We start from the raw sequence: 17228 nt of genomic DNA, 5'->3' as shown, positions 1-17228 counted from the left end.
TGCAAATGGCATTATTTCATTCTTTTTTATGGCTAAGGAATATTCCATTGTATATATATACCACATCTTCTTTATCCATTCATCTGTTGATGGACATGTAATTTGCTTCCATGTCTTGGCTATTGTAAATAGTGCTGCTATGAACATTGGGGTGCATGTATCTTTTTGAACTAGAATTTTCTCTGGATATATGCCACGAGTGGTATTGCTGGATCATATGGTAGCTCTATATTTAGTTTTAATTAATTAATTTATTTATTTATGGCTGCATCGGGTCTTTGTTGCTGTGTACCGGCTTTCTCTAGTTGTGGCAAGCGGGGCTACTGTTTGTTGCAGCGCGTGGGCTTCTCATTGTGGTGGCTTCTCTTGATGCAGAGCACGGGCCCCAGAGCACAGGCTCAGTAGTTGTGGTGCACGGGCTTAGTTGCTCTGCGGCATGTGGGATCTTCCTGGACTAGGGATCGAACCCGTGTCCCCTGCATTGGCAGGCGGATTCTTAACCACTGCGCCACCAGAGAAGTCCCTATTTTTAGTTTTTTAAGGAACCTCCATACTGTTCTCCATAGTGGCTCCACCAATTTACATTTCCACCAACAGTGTAGGAGGGTTTATTATTTGTAGACTTTTTAATGATGGCCATTCTGACCAGTGTGAGATGATACCTCATCGTAATTTTGGTTTGCATTTCTCTAATTAGTGATGTTGAGCATCGTTTCATGTGCCTGCTGGCCATCTGTATGTCTTCTTGGGGGAAATGTCTCATATATCTATTCTTACTAGAACAACGGAAACGCTGCAAAAACCAATTCAGATTTTAATTTCATTCCTTGGTGTAATCATATTTTACCAACACGCTCTACCTTTGGTTTACTGATGAGTAAGGAAGCACCAAAAGGAAAGGGGACTGGGGTTGGGCCCATCTCTCCTTTCCTTCTATGCTATTATTTTCAGCGTAAGCGGCTGGCTAACACAGGGATGCAAGAGGAGTAAGAACAGATATGGTAGGGTTACCAACCAGAGTTCTTAGCCTCCGTAATCAGTCAAAATTGATCAGAGGCCAGACAAGAAATTCAGGCAAGGCTTTACTGGGGCCCCTGCTTCAGCAGGGGGGAGTGAGAACAAGTAACGTGTTCCCTTGCTTGGTCCCTAAGGGGGGGTGAGCTGGTTCCTTATGTGGAGTGAGGGTAGGGGTGTGTCCAGAGGTCAGGCTGGAGCGGTAGCGTAGGTGGTCTGCCCCGCCCCCCCCCGCCCCCCCGTTTGGTGGTGTTGAGTGCAGCAGGCATGCGCAGTACCCTGCTTTTGCCCCCAACACCCTGCTTTTGCTCCCGGCTCTTCAGAAATGGCCGTTGGGTTTTTGGTCTTTTTGTATCTTGTCCATAATTTGCCCCAACTGTGTATGCACGCAGTTATTTTTAGTCCCTTATGGTTCCTTTGTATTTTGTTGCTTGAGAAGATGTTTGTTCAGGTGCAAGCACTGCAGCAAAGGGTCCCAGATCCCAGGTCCCAGTCTGTCTCAATAGAGTTGCTCAGGCATTTGTGGTTTTCAGAAATCTATAGCCTTCTTCCTACATTTGGAGCAAATCTGGTTCCAGTGGAAAGCATGGCCTCTCGGGGCTGTCATCCTTCTGCTTAGTTGATCTTGGGGTACAAATTCGCTTAACTTTGATTCACTTTGAATCTCTCTAAACTCCCATGCATTGTCGGTTCGCCCGAATTCTGTGATCAAGGAGCACCAGAACACCTTCTGTGAATGGGGCAGCAAGGAAATCAACAAACACACGCATGGCACACGTCCTTCTGTTCACATGCATGCTCATCCCACGGGGTTTATACACAAAACACAAGCGCACAGATAAAATCATTAAAAAATCCAAGATGGCAATACCAAAAGCACAGGCCACGAATGAAAAGATGGCTAAGGTGGGCTGCGTCAGCGTGAAAAACTGTGTGCATCCAAGGACCCTGTCAACAGAGTGAAAGGCAGCCCACCTGCACCATGGCTGAACCTCGAGGACCTTGTGTTGACTGAGATAAGCCAGGCCCAGAAGGACATTATGTTGTTTGACTTCATTTTTCTGAGGGGCCTGGAATAGTTAAATTTCACAGAGACAGGAAGTGGAATGGTGGCTGCCAGGGGCTGGGTGGAGGAGGGGAATGGAGAAGCATTGTTTAATGGGGACAGAGTTTCAGTTTGGGAAGATGAAAAAGCTCTGGAGATGGAGAATGGTGATGGTTGCTCAACATGGTGAATGTACTTAATCTCATGGAATTGGACACTTCCAATGGTAAATTTTACTGACTTTGTAACTGGGTATTTAACATGCCTATAATATGGTGTTATTTTCCCCCCACCCCTGATGTTCACATAAAAGTCTCCAGCCAAATGTTTCATCATTGCTGCTCCCATTTATCCCTGTAAACAGACAGGGGCTGAAGTCACTGGTGGGGAAATGAAGAGTGAACTCTCCCAAGATCACTTCTCATTAGGCAGCCAGGGGAGGCCTTCCTCTGTGAGTCTCACAAGAGGAGGAATGATTGAAATGATCTATCCTCTTTACATCCTGATTTGTCTCATTTTCAAACTAGAACCCCACCAGACACCACCCTTGAAAACCAAAGTGAAGGAGAAGCAAGGAGAGACACAGAGATTGAACTGTAGCATCTTTTTTCAGATCCTAACAAGGGAACAGTCCCACACTTTGCAGTCAGATAAGGGATATTATCTCGGTAATAAAAGGCAATTGAGAATCTAAATGAAAAATCTAATGCTTTTCATGCTGATTTATTTTAGATTAGAAAAAGCTAAACCAGATGTAAACATGAAGAGATGAAGCATGAAGATGGAATTGTGGCAGAGTGATAAATCTCAGTTTTGAATTATTATAGGTGCAGGGTTGCATTAACCAGAAAATACACTGTAGATCCATAAACTGCTCTGACATTAATTATTGTTGCAGAAGAGAGTTCAGAAGATTGAATAGAAACATGCAACACTGGCAAAGATCAATCATGCATCTAGATTAGCCATGGAGAGTGCATGCCAGACCCCAAAGAGGCTGTGTTAACCCATCGGCGGTCCAACCTGGAACCATCCCCACCTTGTGTTTATTATTTGCCCTTTAGTGGTACCTCCAGCATCTCCAGGAGAAGGCACTGGGATGCTGAGAAGAAGTTGCCCTCTTTCCTGTTTTTCTGTTGGCAGACTCCAAGCAATATCTGCCATTACCCTAAAAAGAAGACCCTGCCAGCCAAAATCCACTCTTGGTCGATGACAACTTGGGATATAAGTAGTTTCAGAATCTCTCCTCTGTTTTCTCTGCCAACCAGACAGGTGTCCAGAAGAGGCAAAGTGGAGGTAGGGTTCTATGTAGGCCTGGAAATTCCTGTTTACTCCTCTCTCTTATTTCCTGGGGTATATGAAGTTTCAGTCTCTGTTTTACTTGCTCATGCTTTACAAAGCCCACAAGCCATCTCTAACTACCCCCCCCCAGCACACACAGACACACACACAGAGACACACACACAGACACACACAGACACACACACACACACACACACACACACACACTAGTATGGGGAATGCTGAGAACATGATGTTCTAGTTGTTCTGGCTCTGGCATTAAGTAGCTCTGTGAGACAGAACAAATTAGAGAATCTCTCCGCACCCCAGTGTTTGTGTCTATAAGCAGAGATAACGTCTGTCTTATGGGGACTGCATGAAGGGTATTTGGAAAACACTAACCCAGCGGCTGGTAAGTTCATTAAATATCTGTGGTACCCATCCCATCCACGGTTCTCCATCCAGACCTCTTGGGGCCAAATGTAATTCAATGGTGACTTTTTAATTTTATTTCAGAAAGGTGATCCTGCATAACATTCCCAGGGGGACCTGAGTAGCACCCTGTAATTAATCTCACTGATGTTTCTGCAATAAAATGTATGAATATTCACATTAAATGGAATGAATTAATGTTATAAATAGCCCCAGGTTAGTTCAGGTAAGGTTTTGCTGTCAGATTAGCTTTCTACAAACTCAGAGAGAAAAACTCTCATATTTCAGAGCTTCAGGAATTTTAGAATTGTACATAAGGGATTATGGGTCCATAGTGAGTACTCAGATGTCTTGAAGGGAGAGTCAGTAAACCAAAAATCCAGCAAAGGACAATAAGACATTTGCTCATTAGAGCACAGCTGTTACGGCAGGACTTGGGAGGACCGAGTGAGAAAATGTGGAAGTTGTTTTGTATTTAGTCTTATACAAATGGAAGGTTCCAGTACTATTGTACCCACAACGTTCAAATCAGCTTCTGGCTCCTGATGGACTTCATAGCTCAACTTGTTGTCAATGTGATCAGTATCCTAGCTGGTGTCATGTTTGACCCCAGAATTTCTGCTGGTAGGTTGGACTCTGTAAGGAGGCAGGTGGTGAGGTGAGATGTGGAAGAACTCCAGACCAGGCTCAGGAGGCTGGTGTAGGTGCGAGAGCCACCATTGTATTGTTCTTGGGCATTTATGTCTCTTACCCTCTGTGGGTCTTGTTTTCTTTGCATAAAAAACCTCTGTGTTTTCTTGGCCACCTCTCAGGGACTTCGGAGAATCCAAATGAGGTGATGTATAATAAAGAACTTTGCAGACTGGAACATTTCTCATGATTGTTGAGTATCATGATTCTGCTAATGTGCTTGATCCTAGTCATAGTTTTTACTCCCAAGGAGTCATCCTAATTGCCTGGGTTCCAGTCTGGGCTTCTTCACTTTCTTACTAGGTGTGTGTGACTTTGGGCAATTTACATACCCTTTCTGTGCCTTAATGTCCACCTCTGTAAAATGGAAACAATAATTATATTTCTCTCACTGAGTTGTCTTAGGATTCAATGAGGTAATTGCCTGGCATGTGATGAGCCCTCAGTGCTAGCTCCTGGTGTGGCCCCAGGCTTGAAGCAGGCTCAGGCTCAGCAGCCTCTGGGAACAGAAGTGGCAAAGAGATCGTAAATCTTTCCTCCTGTTGTGTGGCTTTGGTAAATTACTGTTGCTGTTCCACTAAATAACACACTGCTGTTCACTAAATAATGCGCTTCAGAGACCTAAGGGAGATAAGGTCTTGAACGGGCTGAATGAGGAGCCACTTAATGATCACTCTTGTTGGATCCTTATCTGACACCATGTACAAAAATTAACTCAAAATGGATCAAAGACCTAAAACTACAAAACTCTCAGAAGAAAACTTAGGGTAAAACCGTCAAGACGTGGGATTTGGCAATGATTTCTTGGACATGACTCAAAGAGCACAGGCAACAAAAGAGAAAAATAGGCAAATTGGGCTTTATGAAGATTTTAAAATTTTGTGCATCAAAAGGCAATATCAGCAGAGTAAAAGGGCACCCCACAGAATGGGAGAAAATATTTGCAAGTCATATGTCTGAGAAGAGAATCATATCCAGAACATGTAGAGAACTCCTAAAACTCAAGAACAAATAAACAAGTCAATTCAAAAATGGGCAAAGGACTTGAATAAACCTTTCTCCAAAGAAGAAATACAAATGGTCAATAAGCACATGAAAAGATGCTCAGCATCTCTAATCGTTAGGGAAAATGCAAATGAAAACTACAATGAGATAACTACCCCACACCTATTAGAATGGTTACTATGAAAAAAAAAACAACCCAGAAAATAACAAGTGTTGGTGAGGGGGTGGGAGACAGAACACTTGTGCAGGGCTGGTGGGAATGCAAATCGTACAGCCTCTGTGAATAACAGTATGTTGGTTCCTCAAAAACTTAAAAATAGAATTGTCATATGATTCAGCAATTCCACTCCTGGGTACATATCCAAAAATATTGAAAGCAAGATCTCAAAGAGATATTTGTACAACATTTGTATAGCATTATTCACAATAGGTTAAAACATGGAAGCAACTTAAGTGTGTCTGTGGACAGATGAATGAATAAGCAAAATGTGGTGTATGCATATGATGGCGTATTATTCAGTCTTAAAAAGGGACAAACTTATGGTTACCAAGTGGGAAAGGAGGGGAGGGATAAATTGGGAGATAGGAATTGGCATATATATACACATTACTATATATAAAATAGACTAACAAGAACCTACTGTATAGCACAGGGAACTCTACTCAGTACTCTGTAATGACCTATATGGGAAAAGAATGTAAAAAAGAGTGGATATATGTATATGTATAACTGATTCACTTTGCTGTACAGCAGAAACTAACACGATATTGTAAATCAACTATACTCCAATAAAAATTAATTAAAAAAAGGAAATTCTGACATAGGGTACAACGTGGATGAACCTTGAGGACATTATGCCAAGTGAGATAAGCAAGTTACCAAAAGACAAATACTGTATGATTCCACTTGTATGAGGTACTTAGACTAGTCAGAATCATAGAGACAGAAAGTAGAATGGTGGTTGCCACAGGCTGGGAAGTGGGGGAAGGGAGAGCTATTGTTTAATGGGTATAGAGTTTCAGCTTTACAAGATTAAAAGAATTATGGAGATGGATGTTGGTGATGGTTGTACAATGATGTGAATGTATTTAACACCAGTGAACCATACACTTAAAAATGGTTACGGGGGCTTCCCTGGTGGCGCAGTGGTTGAGAGTCTGCCTGCCGATGCAGGGGACACGGGTTCGTGCCCTGGTCCGGAAAGATCCCACATGCAGCAGAGCAGCTGGGCCCGTGAGCCGTGGCCGCTGAGCCTGCGCGTCCAGAGCCTGTGCTCCGCAACGGGAGAGGCCACAACAGTGAGAGGCCCGCGTACTGCAAAAAAAAAAAAAATAATAAAAAAAATAAAAAAAATAAAAATGGTTATGGTGCTAAATTTTATGTGAAGTATAGTTAACCACAATAAAGAGAATTAAAATTTAAAAAATAAACATATCACATGTTAGGCTTTGTAAAATATAGTTGCAAAACTTTGCATCTTACACAGGCAGCAGCTAATTTCAGCTCATGAGTCAAGGCTCCAGAGACAAGGCTGTAATCTAATGTGTACACAGGACTAAGCTTTAACACATAACTGAACATAAGGCACTGACTTGCCTTGTTCGGAAATCACCAAAGCTTCCCTGTCACTTAGGAAATAATATCCACATTGGCGTAGCATTCAAGGCTGCCATGATACGTTGTTATGTCCACAGATGTGCAGATGTGGAGACTCTAGATTGGATTATGAGCATTGTTATAATGTTAATGGACACATTAACACATGTGCTCTGACCTACAAAGCCGGTCCCTGCTGTAGGATGTTTTGGATACTTCCAGTGTTTTGTCATAATGAATCAGACTGCAGAAATGTCTTTTGTGCCTATGACTTTAACTACTTATATATATTTTTAAATTTTTGTTGAAATATAATTGATTTACAATGTTGTGTTAGTTTCAGGTGTACAACAAAGTGATTCAGTTATACATACACATATAAGTATATATATTCTTTTTAAATATTCTCTTCCATTATAGGTTATTGTAAGATATTGAGTATAGCTGCCTGTGCTGTACAGTAGGTCCTTGTTGGTTTTCTGTTTTACATATAGTAGTGTGTATCTGTTAATCCCAAACTCCTAATTTATCCCTCTCCCAGCCCCGCTTAACTATATTTTGAATTAGTTAGAAATCCAAGGGTTTTTTTTTTGTGTGTGTGTGGTAAGTGGGCCTCTCACTGCTGTGGCCTCTCCCGTTGCGGAGCACAGGCTCCGGACGCGCAGGCTCAGCGGCCGTGGCTCACGGGCCCAGCCGCTCCGCGGCATGTGGGATCCTCCTGGACCGGGGCGCGAACCCGTGCCCCCTGCATCGGCAGGCGGACTCTCAACCACTGCGCCACCAGGGAAGCCCTCCAAGGGTTTTAAGCTGAGGAGGGACACAATCAGATTTGCTTTAGAGAAACATGACTGGTGATGCTGTGGAGGGAGGAGGCTGCTGGAATGTGCGGTCTAGGCAGGAATTCTGAGGCCCCCCATGGAAGCGGTGGGGAGGAGGAGGCGGAGATGCACTGGGGAGATATTGAGGGAACGTAACCCACCGGCGCTGTTGGTACAGCGCATCCACTGGAGCGGGCTGGTGGGTGGGGCCGGGAGAGCACAGCGAGAATAGCGAGAAGAATTTCCGTGTCATAGGTCAGAGTGGCTCAGTCGAGGCTGTGTTAAACTGAGGCCTGGTGGGGCACGAGGCAGAGGGACAGAGTGTGGCCAACAGGGTTTGGGGCCAGCGGGAAGGTGAAAGGTGGAAGGCACCGTGTGTTTGTGGAGGGATTTTTTTGGTTTCGTTTTTAAGCTAAGAAAGATTTTGGTGGCATCTACAACATGATACAAATGAACTCATTTACAAGACAGAAACAGACTCACAGACATAGAAAATGAACTTACGGTTATCAAAGGGGAAAGGAGTGGGGGAGGGTTAAACTAGGAGTTTGGGATTCGCAGATACACACTACTGTACATAAAAGAGATAAAGAACAAGGCCCTACTGTAGAGCACAGGGAGCTATATCCAATATCCTGTAATAAACCGTAATGCAAAAGAATATGATAAAAGAATATATCTACACACACATACCTACACACACACGTATAACTGAATCACTTTGCTGTACACCTGAAACTAACACAACCTTGTAAATCAACTATACTTCAATTAAAAAAATGAAATAGAAAAGAAAGGTTTGGACACAGTTAGAAACATTGAGGAGGGCAAAGTTGAAGACGGAGAGGACGGGGGGACCCTTGATGGTGCACGGTCTCCGAGGAGATGGAACAGTGGATTCTAAAGGCCACTGTGCAACTTAACTTGGGGAGGAAGCTTTGCTTTTGTTAATTAATTGCTTGGTTAATTCTTCCGTCCTTTTTTAAACAAATATTTATTGAAAGCCTACTATGCATCTAGCCCTATTAGGAGCCAGGATACATTGGCAAGTGAGGCAAACATAATTTTATTCTCTGAGGCGTTAGAGTCTAGGGGAGAAGCAGACATCGGTCGTAGGTTCACACAAGTCAGTGCGTGCTTATAGGTGAGTGCTCTGAAGGGAAAGAATGCTCCTGTAAGAGCTTATAAATCAGAAACCGAGTTTTGAGAGTGGTATATGGAGGGACACACGAGCAGGTCATGCGAGCGGGGTCAGAGGAGGACCAGGGAAAGGACATGCTGTGCAGATGAAACAACAGGTGCAAAGGCCCTGTGGTAGCGGGGAGAATTCTATTCGAGGGGATGAGGGAAGCTCACACAGCACATGTGGCCAGGAGAGGGGTGCCCGGTGACGCACAGAGATCAGCGGGGGCGGACTACACAGGGCTCTTCTGATTCTCTGTCCTAAGGGCGATGGAAAGTACTGCCTTCTGCATGAAGGGATTTCAGTTAGCAACCCACAGAAAGTAGAGCCAAAGCCACATGTCTCCAGGACGTCGCTGGTGGACTGAGAGCCGGGGTCAGATGATGTCTGAGGTTCCTGAATCACCCTGTTGTTGGGAATTCTGGGTTTCTGTAATACCCAGAACCTGTACCAGACGGTTCCGGGCTTCGGAGAAGCCAGGCATTTATAGAGGTCTGTGGGGCGGAGTCAGCTTGTTATCTACTGCCAGTCACTGGGACCCGAGAGAGAGAAAAATTGTCCTCGGTTGGAACCAGTACACTTTAGTGCTTGTAACTTCACACACTCTGGGGCTGGGCTCTCTATCAGCGTTGCATGGTGCACAGGGGAATTGCTGGGCAGACCTGATTCTGAGTCAGGTCCCAGGTCACCTGACTTGTGAGGCTTGATGGAGTTACTTTTAAAAATACGCAGAAAACTCTTTCTTAAAAGAGCCATACAAGACAACGACCCTGGAGAGAGGAAGCTTAAAATCTCTGCTGGACCAGAGTCTCCCTGTACCCCTTCCTCTGCAGATAGCTTCCAGAACAGGGGACTGATTCTGGTTGAAGCAGCAGAGAGAGAACTCACTTCTCCTAAATTTAGGATTTAAATTACTTTCCATCCTCGTGTCTACTGTGTTGCACTTTTGTTTCCTTCCTGAAAAGTTTTCGTGTGTGTTTCTTATGGCATGTCTATGCTAAGTCTGAGAAGAGGACATATGTAAGTGTGATAGCTATATAAGCACAGCCAGGTACAGTCAAATAGCCAAACAATAATACTTAGTAAAAATAACAATTTTAATTTTTAATTTTTTTCTTTTCAAAAATGTTATTGAAACATAGTTGATTTGCAACGTTGTGTTAGTTTCAGGTATACAGCAAAGTGATTCAGTTTTGCATATATATATATTTTTATATATATATATATATATATATATATGTTCTTTTTCAGATTCTCTTCCATTGTAGGTTATTACAAGATCTTGAGTATAGTTCCCTGTGCTATACATTAGGTCCTTGTTGGTTATCTATTTTATGTATAGTAGTATGTATATGTTAATCCCAAACTCCTAATTTATTCCCCCCGGCACTTCCCCTTTGGTAACCATAAGTTTGTCTCTAAGTCTGTGAGTCTATTTCTGTTTTGTAAATAAGTTTATTTGTATCATTTTTTTAGATTCCACATATAAGTGATATCAATGATACTTGTCTTTTTCTGTCTGACTTCACTTAGTACGAGAATCTCTAGGTCCATCCATGTTGCTGCAAATGGCATTATTTCATTCTTTTTTATGGCTGAGTAATATTCCATTGTGTATATGTACCACATCTTCTTTATCCATTCTTCCATCAGTGGACACTTAGGTTGCTTGCACATCTTGGCTATTGTAAATAGTGTTGCTGTGAACACTGGGGTGCATGTGTCTTTTCGAATTATAAGAGTAACAGTATTTGGAACATGCTGGCTAAAAGCTCAGGTGCTTGGGTTTGACAAGCCTGGTCTGAATCCTGCCTGTGTCACCAGGTGCCCAGTGGGGGACCTTAGCTTTGACTTTCTCAGCTGCCATAGCAGGGCTGAGAGCAGCATATGTTTCTAACAGTTGTGAGAATTCAATGAGATGATGTATGGAAAGGACAGAGCACAGCACTGGCCCATATGAAATCTCAATAGCTGTCAGCAGTTCTTCTTATGCTTATTATAATGAGTAATCATATTACCAATTGGCAGTGGCTGAGTTAGGCCCAGTGAGGAGGAGCCTGCAAAGTGGCAGAAAATGCTATGTGACTCTTTAATTCTCCCCATCTCAGCCCAGCTGCAGTCTGGGTCCTGCCCCGTTCTTTCTCTTTCGCTCTGAGGTCTCAGAGGCCAGGCTCCTGCTTGGAACAGAAGAATTGTTTGCTTGCAGCTTCCTCGCTGCTATCCCCAAACTGGTTGCCCAGATGCTGGGCATGTGAAGGGGCCAAAAACGAGACGTGAGCAACGAAAAGCTTAACCCCCCCTGGGACTAAGCAGTTTACCGGGGTTCAGAATTAGAGGCTGGCTCCAGCTCCGTGACTGTGTAGCCTCTTCAAATCAGGATGAGATTACTACTGGGGGTTCCAAAGAGTTGTTCTTCAGCTTTGGGGAAAGGTCATGGGATATTCGGAGAGATGATGAGCATATGCAGGGAGACCCCATGAGGAATGGGTTCTCTGGAGTCTGATTAGAAGTTGATAAATCAGAACCGAAAGACTCACGCACAGCGAACTGCTTGTAGAATAAACTTATGAACCTTTGTTGCCTGGCAGAGAAAGTCATGCCTGCAGACGGCAGAACACTTTTGTGTATACGTTAAGCCTTATTTTCATTGGGCCTTGAAGGCTAATTTTTGAAATTTGATGGCTCATGATTAATCAATTAATCAATATTTATCAAATGTCCAATTTTAGCTCAACACCCATTCAGCACTTTGCCGGGAGAGAAGAGAAATATGAGATGTGGTTCTTTGCTCTACTAGCAAAATTCATGGCAAAATCCATGTTCACTGATTAGTTTTTCTCCCTCCCTGCTTCCTTCTTGTGCATTTTGCAATCATCAGAAAGAGACCCTTGACAAATGAACTTAGTCACAAAACAGAAGGAGACTCACAGATACAGAAAACAAACTGATGGTTACCAAAGGGGCAAGGGCGCAGAGGGATAAATTAGGAGGTTGGGATTAACACATACGCACTACTGTATATAAAATAGATAACCAGCAAGGACCTACTGTACAGCACAGGGAACTCTACTCAGTATTTTGTAACAACCTGTAAGGGAAAAGAATCTGAAAAAGAAGAGATGTGTGTGTGTGTGTATATATATATATATATGTATATACACACACACGCGCGCACACACACACACACACACACACACACACACACAGCTGAATCAGTGTGCTGTGCACCTGAAACTAACACGATATTGTAAATCAACTCGACTTCTATAAAAATAATAATACTTTTCTTCAATACCCAGAAAAGCCGCAAGCAGGAAAAAAAAAAAAAAAAAAAAGGAAAAAGATAACCACCTTGTATTCATTGGCAGAGTTAACACAGGAGAAATGGAAATAAGTATATTCATTACAATCTGCAGTCCTTTCTCAGGAGAAAGGAGAGATTCTAGGGACATTTCTTGACTTTTTTTTTTTTTTAAAGCCAGTAACACACATTACTGAAGATTATATATCTGGCAAATAAGAATATAAAACTGGGAAGGTTTCTGTTTATCTTCCAGATCCACAGTCGGCTTTTCTCATCCCCCAAAGATCACTCTGCCTGGGAAAGAAACGAGAGTCTTTCAAATGCAGGTAAAGAACTCATCTCTGACGGGTGGCACTCCCTCGAAGCCTTTATTTGGTGTCTCTCGCCTTTATTTTTATTAATAGTGAAAAAATGTGCTTTTTGGAGACGAGTCCTCCCCCCAAACGTGAATGAGAGCTCAGTGACTCCGACAAGATTTGAAGCTGATTTGAATTTCCAAACACACCGGCTTTTAGGCTGGCCGTCTCTGAAAAAACAAACAGTGCACAAGAAATATTGGTTGCCTTAGGTAATGCCTTCAGAAGCCAAGATTACCCCAGATCACTGAGCATGCGGGGGTTAGGCCAGCTTGGAGCAGGGGCAGATGTGGAATCTTCTCAGAGCTGGAGCCAGTGCAATTGAAACATAGGCATGATATCTGTGCGTTCATAAATCACTTTTTATGAAGCTTCAGTTCATAGGCACTCAGCTGTAGAATGGTTCCAGTCCCTAACTTCGTTAAGTTTGTTCACATAAATGGCACGAAGCTAAGCTTTTTTTACTCCCTTTCATGAGAGAAATCATATGGGTGTAGGTCAAATTTCTGATGGTCTTGTAATAACACTGCTGGGTTGATAGAATATTTCTATTCAGAGACTGTAGCAAAAATTCTGAAAGAATTGTTTTTCACATAGCAAATTCAATTTTTTAATCTCCATTTGAATTTAAGTTTGTAAATGTGACTGATGCGTTGGTATAAATGTGTCTGTGTATGGGATTACACACACACACACACACACACACACACACACACACACACACATTTGTAGCCTCTCTTTTCATTGCCCCTCACCACCTGCCTATATCAAAGCTATCAGGGATCTGAAATCCTTTCCTTAACTGACACAGTCGACCCAAGACAAAAATATTATTTGAAAGGAGCTTTCCTAGTTAATCCTTTGTGGAGCCACCACAGCATGGTTTATAAGCTTATTCTTTAGTAGTGACAGCTTTTTAGTTTGGATCCTTTAAAAAACTAGCCCAGAAATTGCTTGTAGTAAGAATGTGAATCCACAGATAGAAGTTTCTGGTAGTGTGGGCAGCAGGCTCAGGAAGCACACTGGCCACTGACACCCCACGGGGAGTTTGGGGACATTGGGAAGAATGCCACGTTTCCTTGGGGCACTCGGAGGTGCCTGGGAGAACAGTCAGGCCCAGGTGACCTCATGTGGATGTGTCTGTCTTCTTTTCCTGAGGGCTGGGTCAGCTGAAATGGGCCTGCTCCAGCTCTTCCAACAGGGACGCCTGCTCACGTGGTAGTTAGCAGTTTAATGACCTAGAAACAAGCACAAGCTGGCCCTGAGACCAGGGGTTAAAGGTCCAGGCTGCCGGGAATGTGCCCAAGCAACCCTGGGTGCGCAGGAAGCCATGTATCTCCTGGATTTCTTTCTTTCCTTTTAGATCTATCTATATTTTCAAAGTTCTCATTCTGGAAGAACCCTTTTGAGGCAGTCTTAAAACTTGGGTATTCAGGCTGAAGCCAAGGAGTTGCTAAAGAATCACTCGTGACACTTGCTAAAGAGGGTAAGGCAGATTTTATTCAGAGGGACTGCAACAGTGGGGTCTTACAGGAGGGGAGAGAGATTGGTCTCAACTCCAAATACAAGGAAAAATGGGAGTTTATAGCCAAGGGGCAGGGAAGGGGTCAGTGGATGGAAGATTTCTAAGAGGAAACATCAGGGGTAAGGGGAATTTTGGCTGAAGTGACTTGACAGGTGGGGGATGAGGAATTTGATCAGATATCAAGGAGGGGGGATTTCTTCTAAATTGACCCAGCAGGATTCTTGCGAAAATCGGGCTAAACGGGCCAAGGACAGAACCCAAGAGCGTGGCCTTGCGGAAGAGAGTTCTCAGAGGAGACTGACTCGGGTCAAGAATGGTCTCTGTTGGAGTCGGTGCATGTGGGGGCACCATGCTTCCGTGGGGGGGCTGGCTCCTTGAGGAGACATTTATGCCCTCCGCATCGTCCCACAAGGTCATTCCCACCTGTTAAAGGGAAATTGCACTGGACACTGGTTGAAAGCTGCAAGACAGATTTTATTTGAGCTGCTGAAGTAGGGGAGAGATTCCAGTGCAGCACCGAGCTCAACTCTGAGTCCGGTAGGCGTCTGGGGACCTACAGCTGATGGGGGGAATGAGCGACGCAGCGGATGGAGAGTTACCAGGAAGAACTCGATTAGACATCACAGGTCAGGGAGATTCTTGTGAAACCAGCTTAGCAGGATTTGAATAAAACCGGACTCAGTGGGATGCTCGGGCCTGACAGGCCAAGGCAGCAGGCCTCGACGAAGCCTGGTCAGGAAGAGGGCTCAGAGGAGTCCGACTAAAGTTTGGTCCAGGCGGGAGACCTGTCACACCTCCTCTGTGAAAATTGGCCCGAGCTGTCATCTGTGTCCTTTGAACTCTCTGTGGTCCAACTTGCTCCCTCAGGAAAGAGCAAGGAAGTTTGGTTCAGGAGTTAGACTTCCTGTACCCACACTCCTGAGGAGGGCTCAGTGCAAGAAAGAGATCTCTCTCAGTCCCCTGGGCTTTGGGAAACCCAGAGATCAGAGTTTTAGGTCAGGCTTGGGGTTGCGAGGACCAGAAACACACTATTGACAACAAAAGAAGAACGGTTGTAAGGAAACCAGTGAACTTTGTAGGAGAACAGGCCACCGGGGTGCACAAAGTACAGGAACCAAGGGGGCTCCGTGGGACCCAGTAGCAAGAGCGTGGCCCTTCACTTAGAGCCACGGTAACGGGATCTGTGCCTGACTCTTGCAGCCCATGTCTTTCAGTTAACCTTCTCAGGCTCCATGCAGCCCATGTCTTTCAGTTAACCTTCTCAGGCTCCATCCTGAGTCAGTCATCCCGGCTTCCGAGGCAAGGTCAGATGTTAGAAACCTGGCTTCTGGGCATCTAACCTTATGGGTGCCTAGCTAACAGGGCAGTTCTCCCAGAAGGAGTCCACAGACCAAGCTGATGTCCCAAAGGCATAAGTAGGCCCATGGAACCTCAAGTTTGAGAGGGGCCATGGAGGTCGTTTTGTCCAATTTCTTCCTGATGCCTGACATCTGAAACCCCTCCACCTCCTGCCCTCGCAGGAGTGAGGAAGCCTCTGCAGAGGAGGCCGACCACACAGTAAGCCCCAAGGCCAGGGGACTCACTCTATTTGAAGGTAGCTCATGACTTGGTCACACAGCTGGAATTGTTAGAATGCTTTTCTCTTGTGTTGAGGCAAAATAAATAACCTTCTTTATTTTTAATCTGTACTGAGTAGGCAAAGAGACCCATTAAATATCTTTAAGTTGCTGGAATATGTGGTCTGATCTGTGTTCTAGGAAGACAACTGTACTGTGATAGTCTAGGAAGGTGATGACATAGGGTTTAGGCCAGGGCAGGGGCAGGGGATGCTGGGACCATTGGAGCACTGGGAAATGGCAAAATTATTTACAAGTGGTTGCATAAGGGAGGAGTTAAAGATGTTTCTGGGCGAATAGCGCTACCATCCACGGGGAAGGAAATTCAGGATTCAAGGGCTGGTGCTGGTGGGGGCATCCTGAATTTGTGGGGTTTGGATGCCCTGCATCTGAGAGCCCATCTGTTCTAGATGTCTGTGAAGCAGCTGGAAATTTGGTGTCGAGATCCAGGGAAAGGTCAGGGTTATCGATCTCGATGTGATCATCATTTACAGGTGGGTGATGTGAGAAACCAGGAGAACAGTTGAGATGAGTGCAGGATCCAGTGTGTGAAATGGGAAGAGAGTGGGCTACAAAGCCTAAGGTACCCACGGGCATGGGGTGGGAAGGGGGTGTAACTTGAGGTCCAGTGCCAGTGCTGACCTTGCCCTCAATTTGTCCTTTATTTTTGGAAAAGTCTCTCCACTTCCTCAGGTCTCAGACAGCGGTGGTTTAGGCTTCACCCATGTCCAGGGGGCAGCTCTAAAACTCAGTGATGTGGGTAGCAGTCTCTGTTACAGAAGCTAGATCAGAGGTATTTGGTCCAGTTGGAGCTCAGAGCGCTCATGCAGGAAATCTGAAGTGAACGCCATCTCTGAATTTTCATTTTTGTTTCCTTCCTTTGCCCATTGCAACTATTCACTGCCACGGTCATTGGAAATTCCAGAAGTGGGAAGGGCAGAGAGTTGATTTCTTATGGTAAAATTGTCCTCTTGTCCAGGCCTTTGAAATTTCTTGGCCAGGGTAAAATTTCAGTTTACTATGATTAATAGGCTCCTAACACTAAGGGAGAAAAAAATTGTAGGAAGGATGACTATTTCTTTTCTTTTTTTTAATGTTTATTATTTATTTATTTTTTATTCTTATTAGTCATCCATTTTATTTATTTATTTATTTATTTATTTATTTATTGTGGTACGCGGGCCTCTCACTGTTGCGGCCTCTCCCGTTGCGGAGCGCAGGCTCCGGACGCGCAGCCTCAGCGGCCACGGCTCACGGGCCCAGCCGCTCCGTGGCATGTGGGATCTTCCCGGACCGGGGCACGAACCCGCATCCCCTGCATCGGCAGGCGGATTCTCAACCACTGCGCCACCAGGGAAGCCC

The 17228-nt window shown here is 44.4% G+C and overlaps 1 protein-coding gene across 3 annotated transcripts in view; it reads left to right on the top strand.

Annotated features, from left to right (window-relative positions):
- Positions 1-17228, top strand: part of LOC102991696 (disintegrin and metalloproteinase domain-containing protein 12) — a 698539-nt gene that overhangs the window by 12910 nt on the left and 668401 nt on the right. For 2 of the 3 annotated variants that reach the window (XM_024121217.2, XM_024121215.2), the window contains exon 2: positions 12623-12695. The exons of the other annotated variant lie outside the window; for it this stretch is intronic. In XM_024121217.2, coding sequence (XP_023976985.1) covers positions 12623-12695 — 73 coding nt within the window. The remainder of the gene's footprint in view (positions 1-12622; positions 12696-17228) is intronic. 3 annotated transcript variants of the gene reach the window in all.

Source organism: Physeter macrocephalus, chromosome 20, assembly GCF_002837175.3.
Source record: "Physeter macrocephalus isolate SW-GA chromosome 20, ASM283717v5, whole genome shotgun sequence".
Classification (NCBI taxonomy): Eukaryota; Metazoa; Chordata; class Mammalia; order Artiodactyla; family Physeteridae; genus Physeter; species Physeter macrocephalus.
The sequence above is the reverse complement of the archived record's forward strand: the minus strand, read 5'-3'. Positions and strand labels throughout refer to the sequence as shown.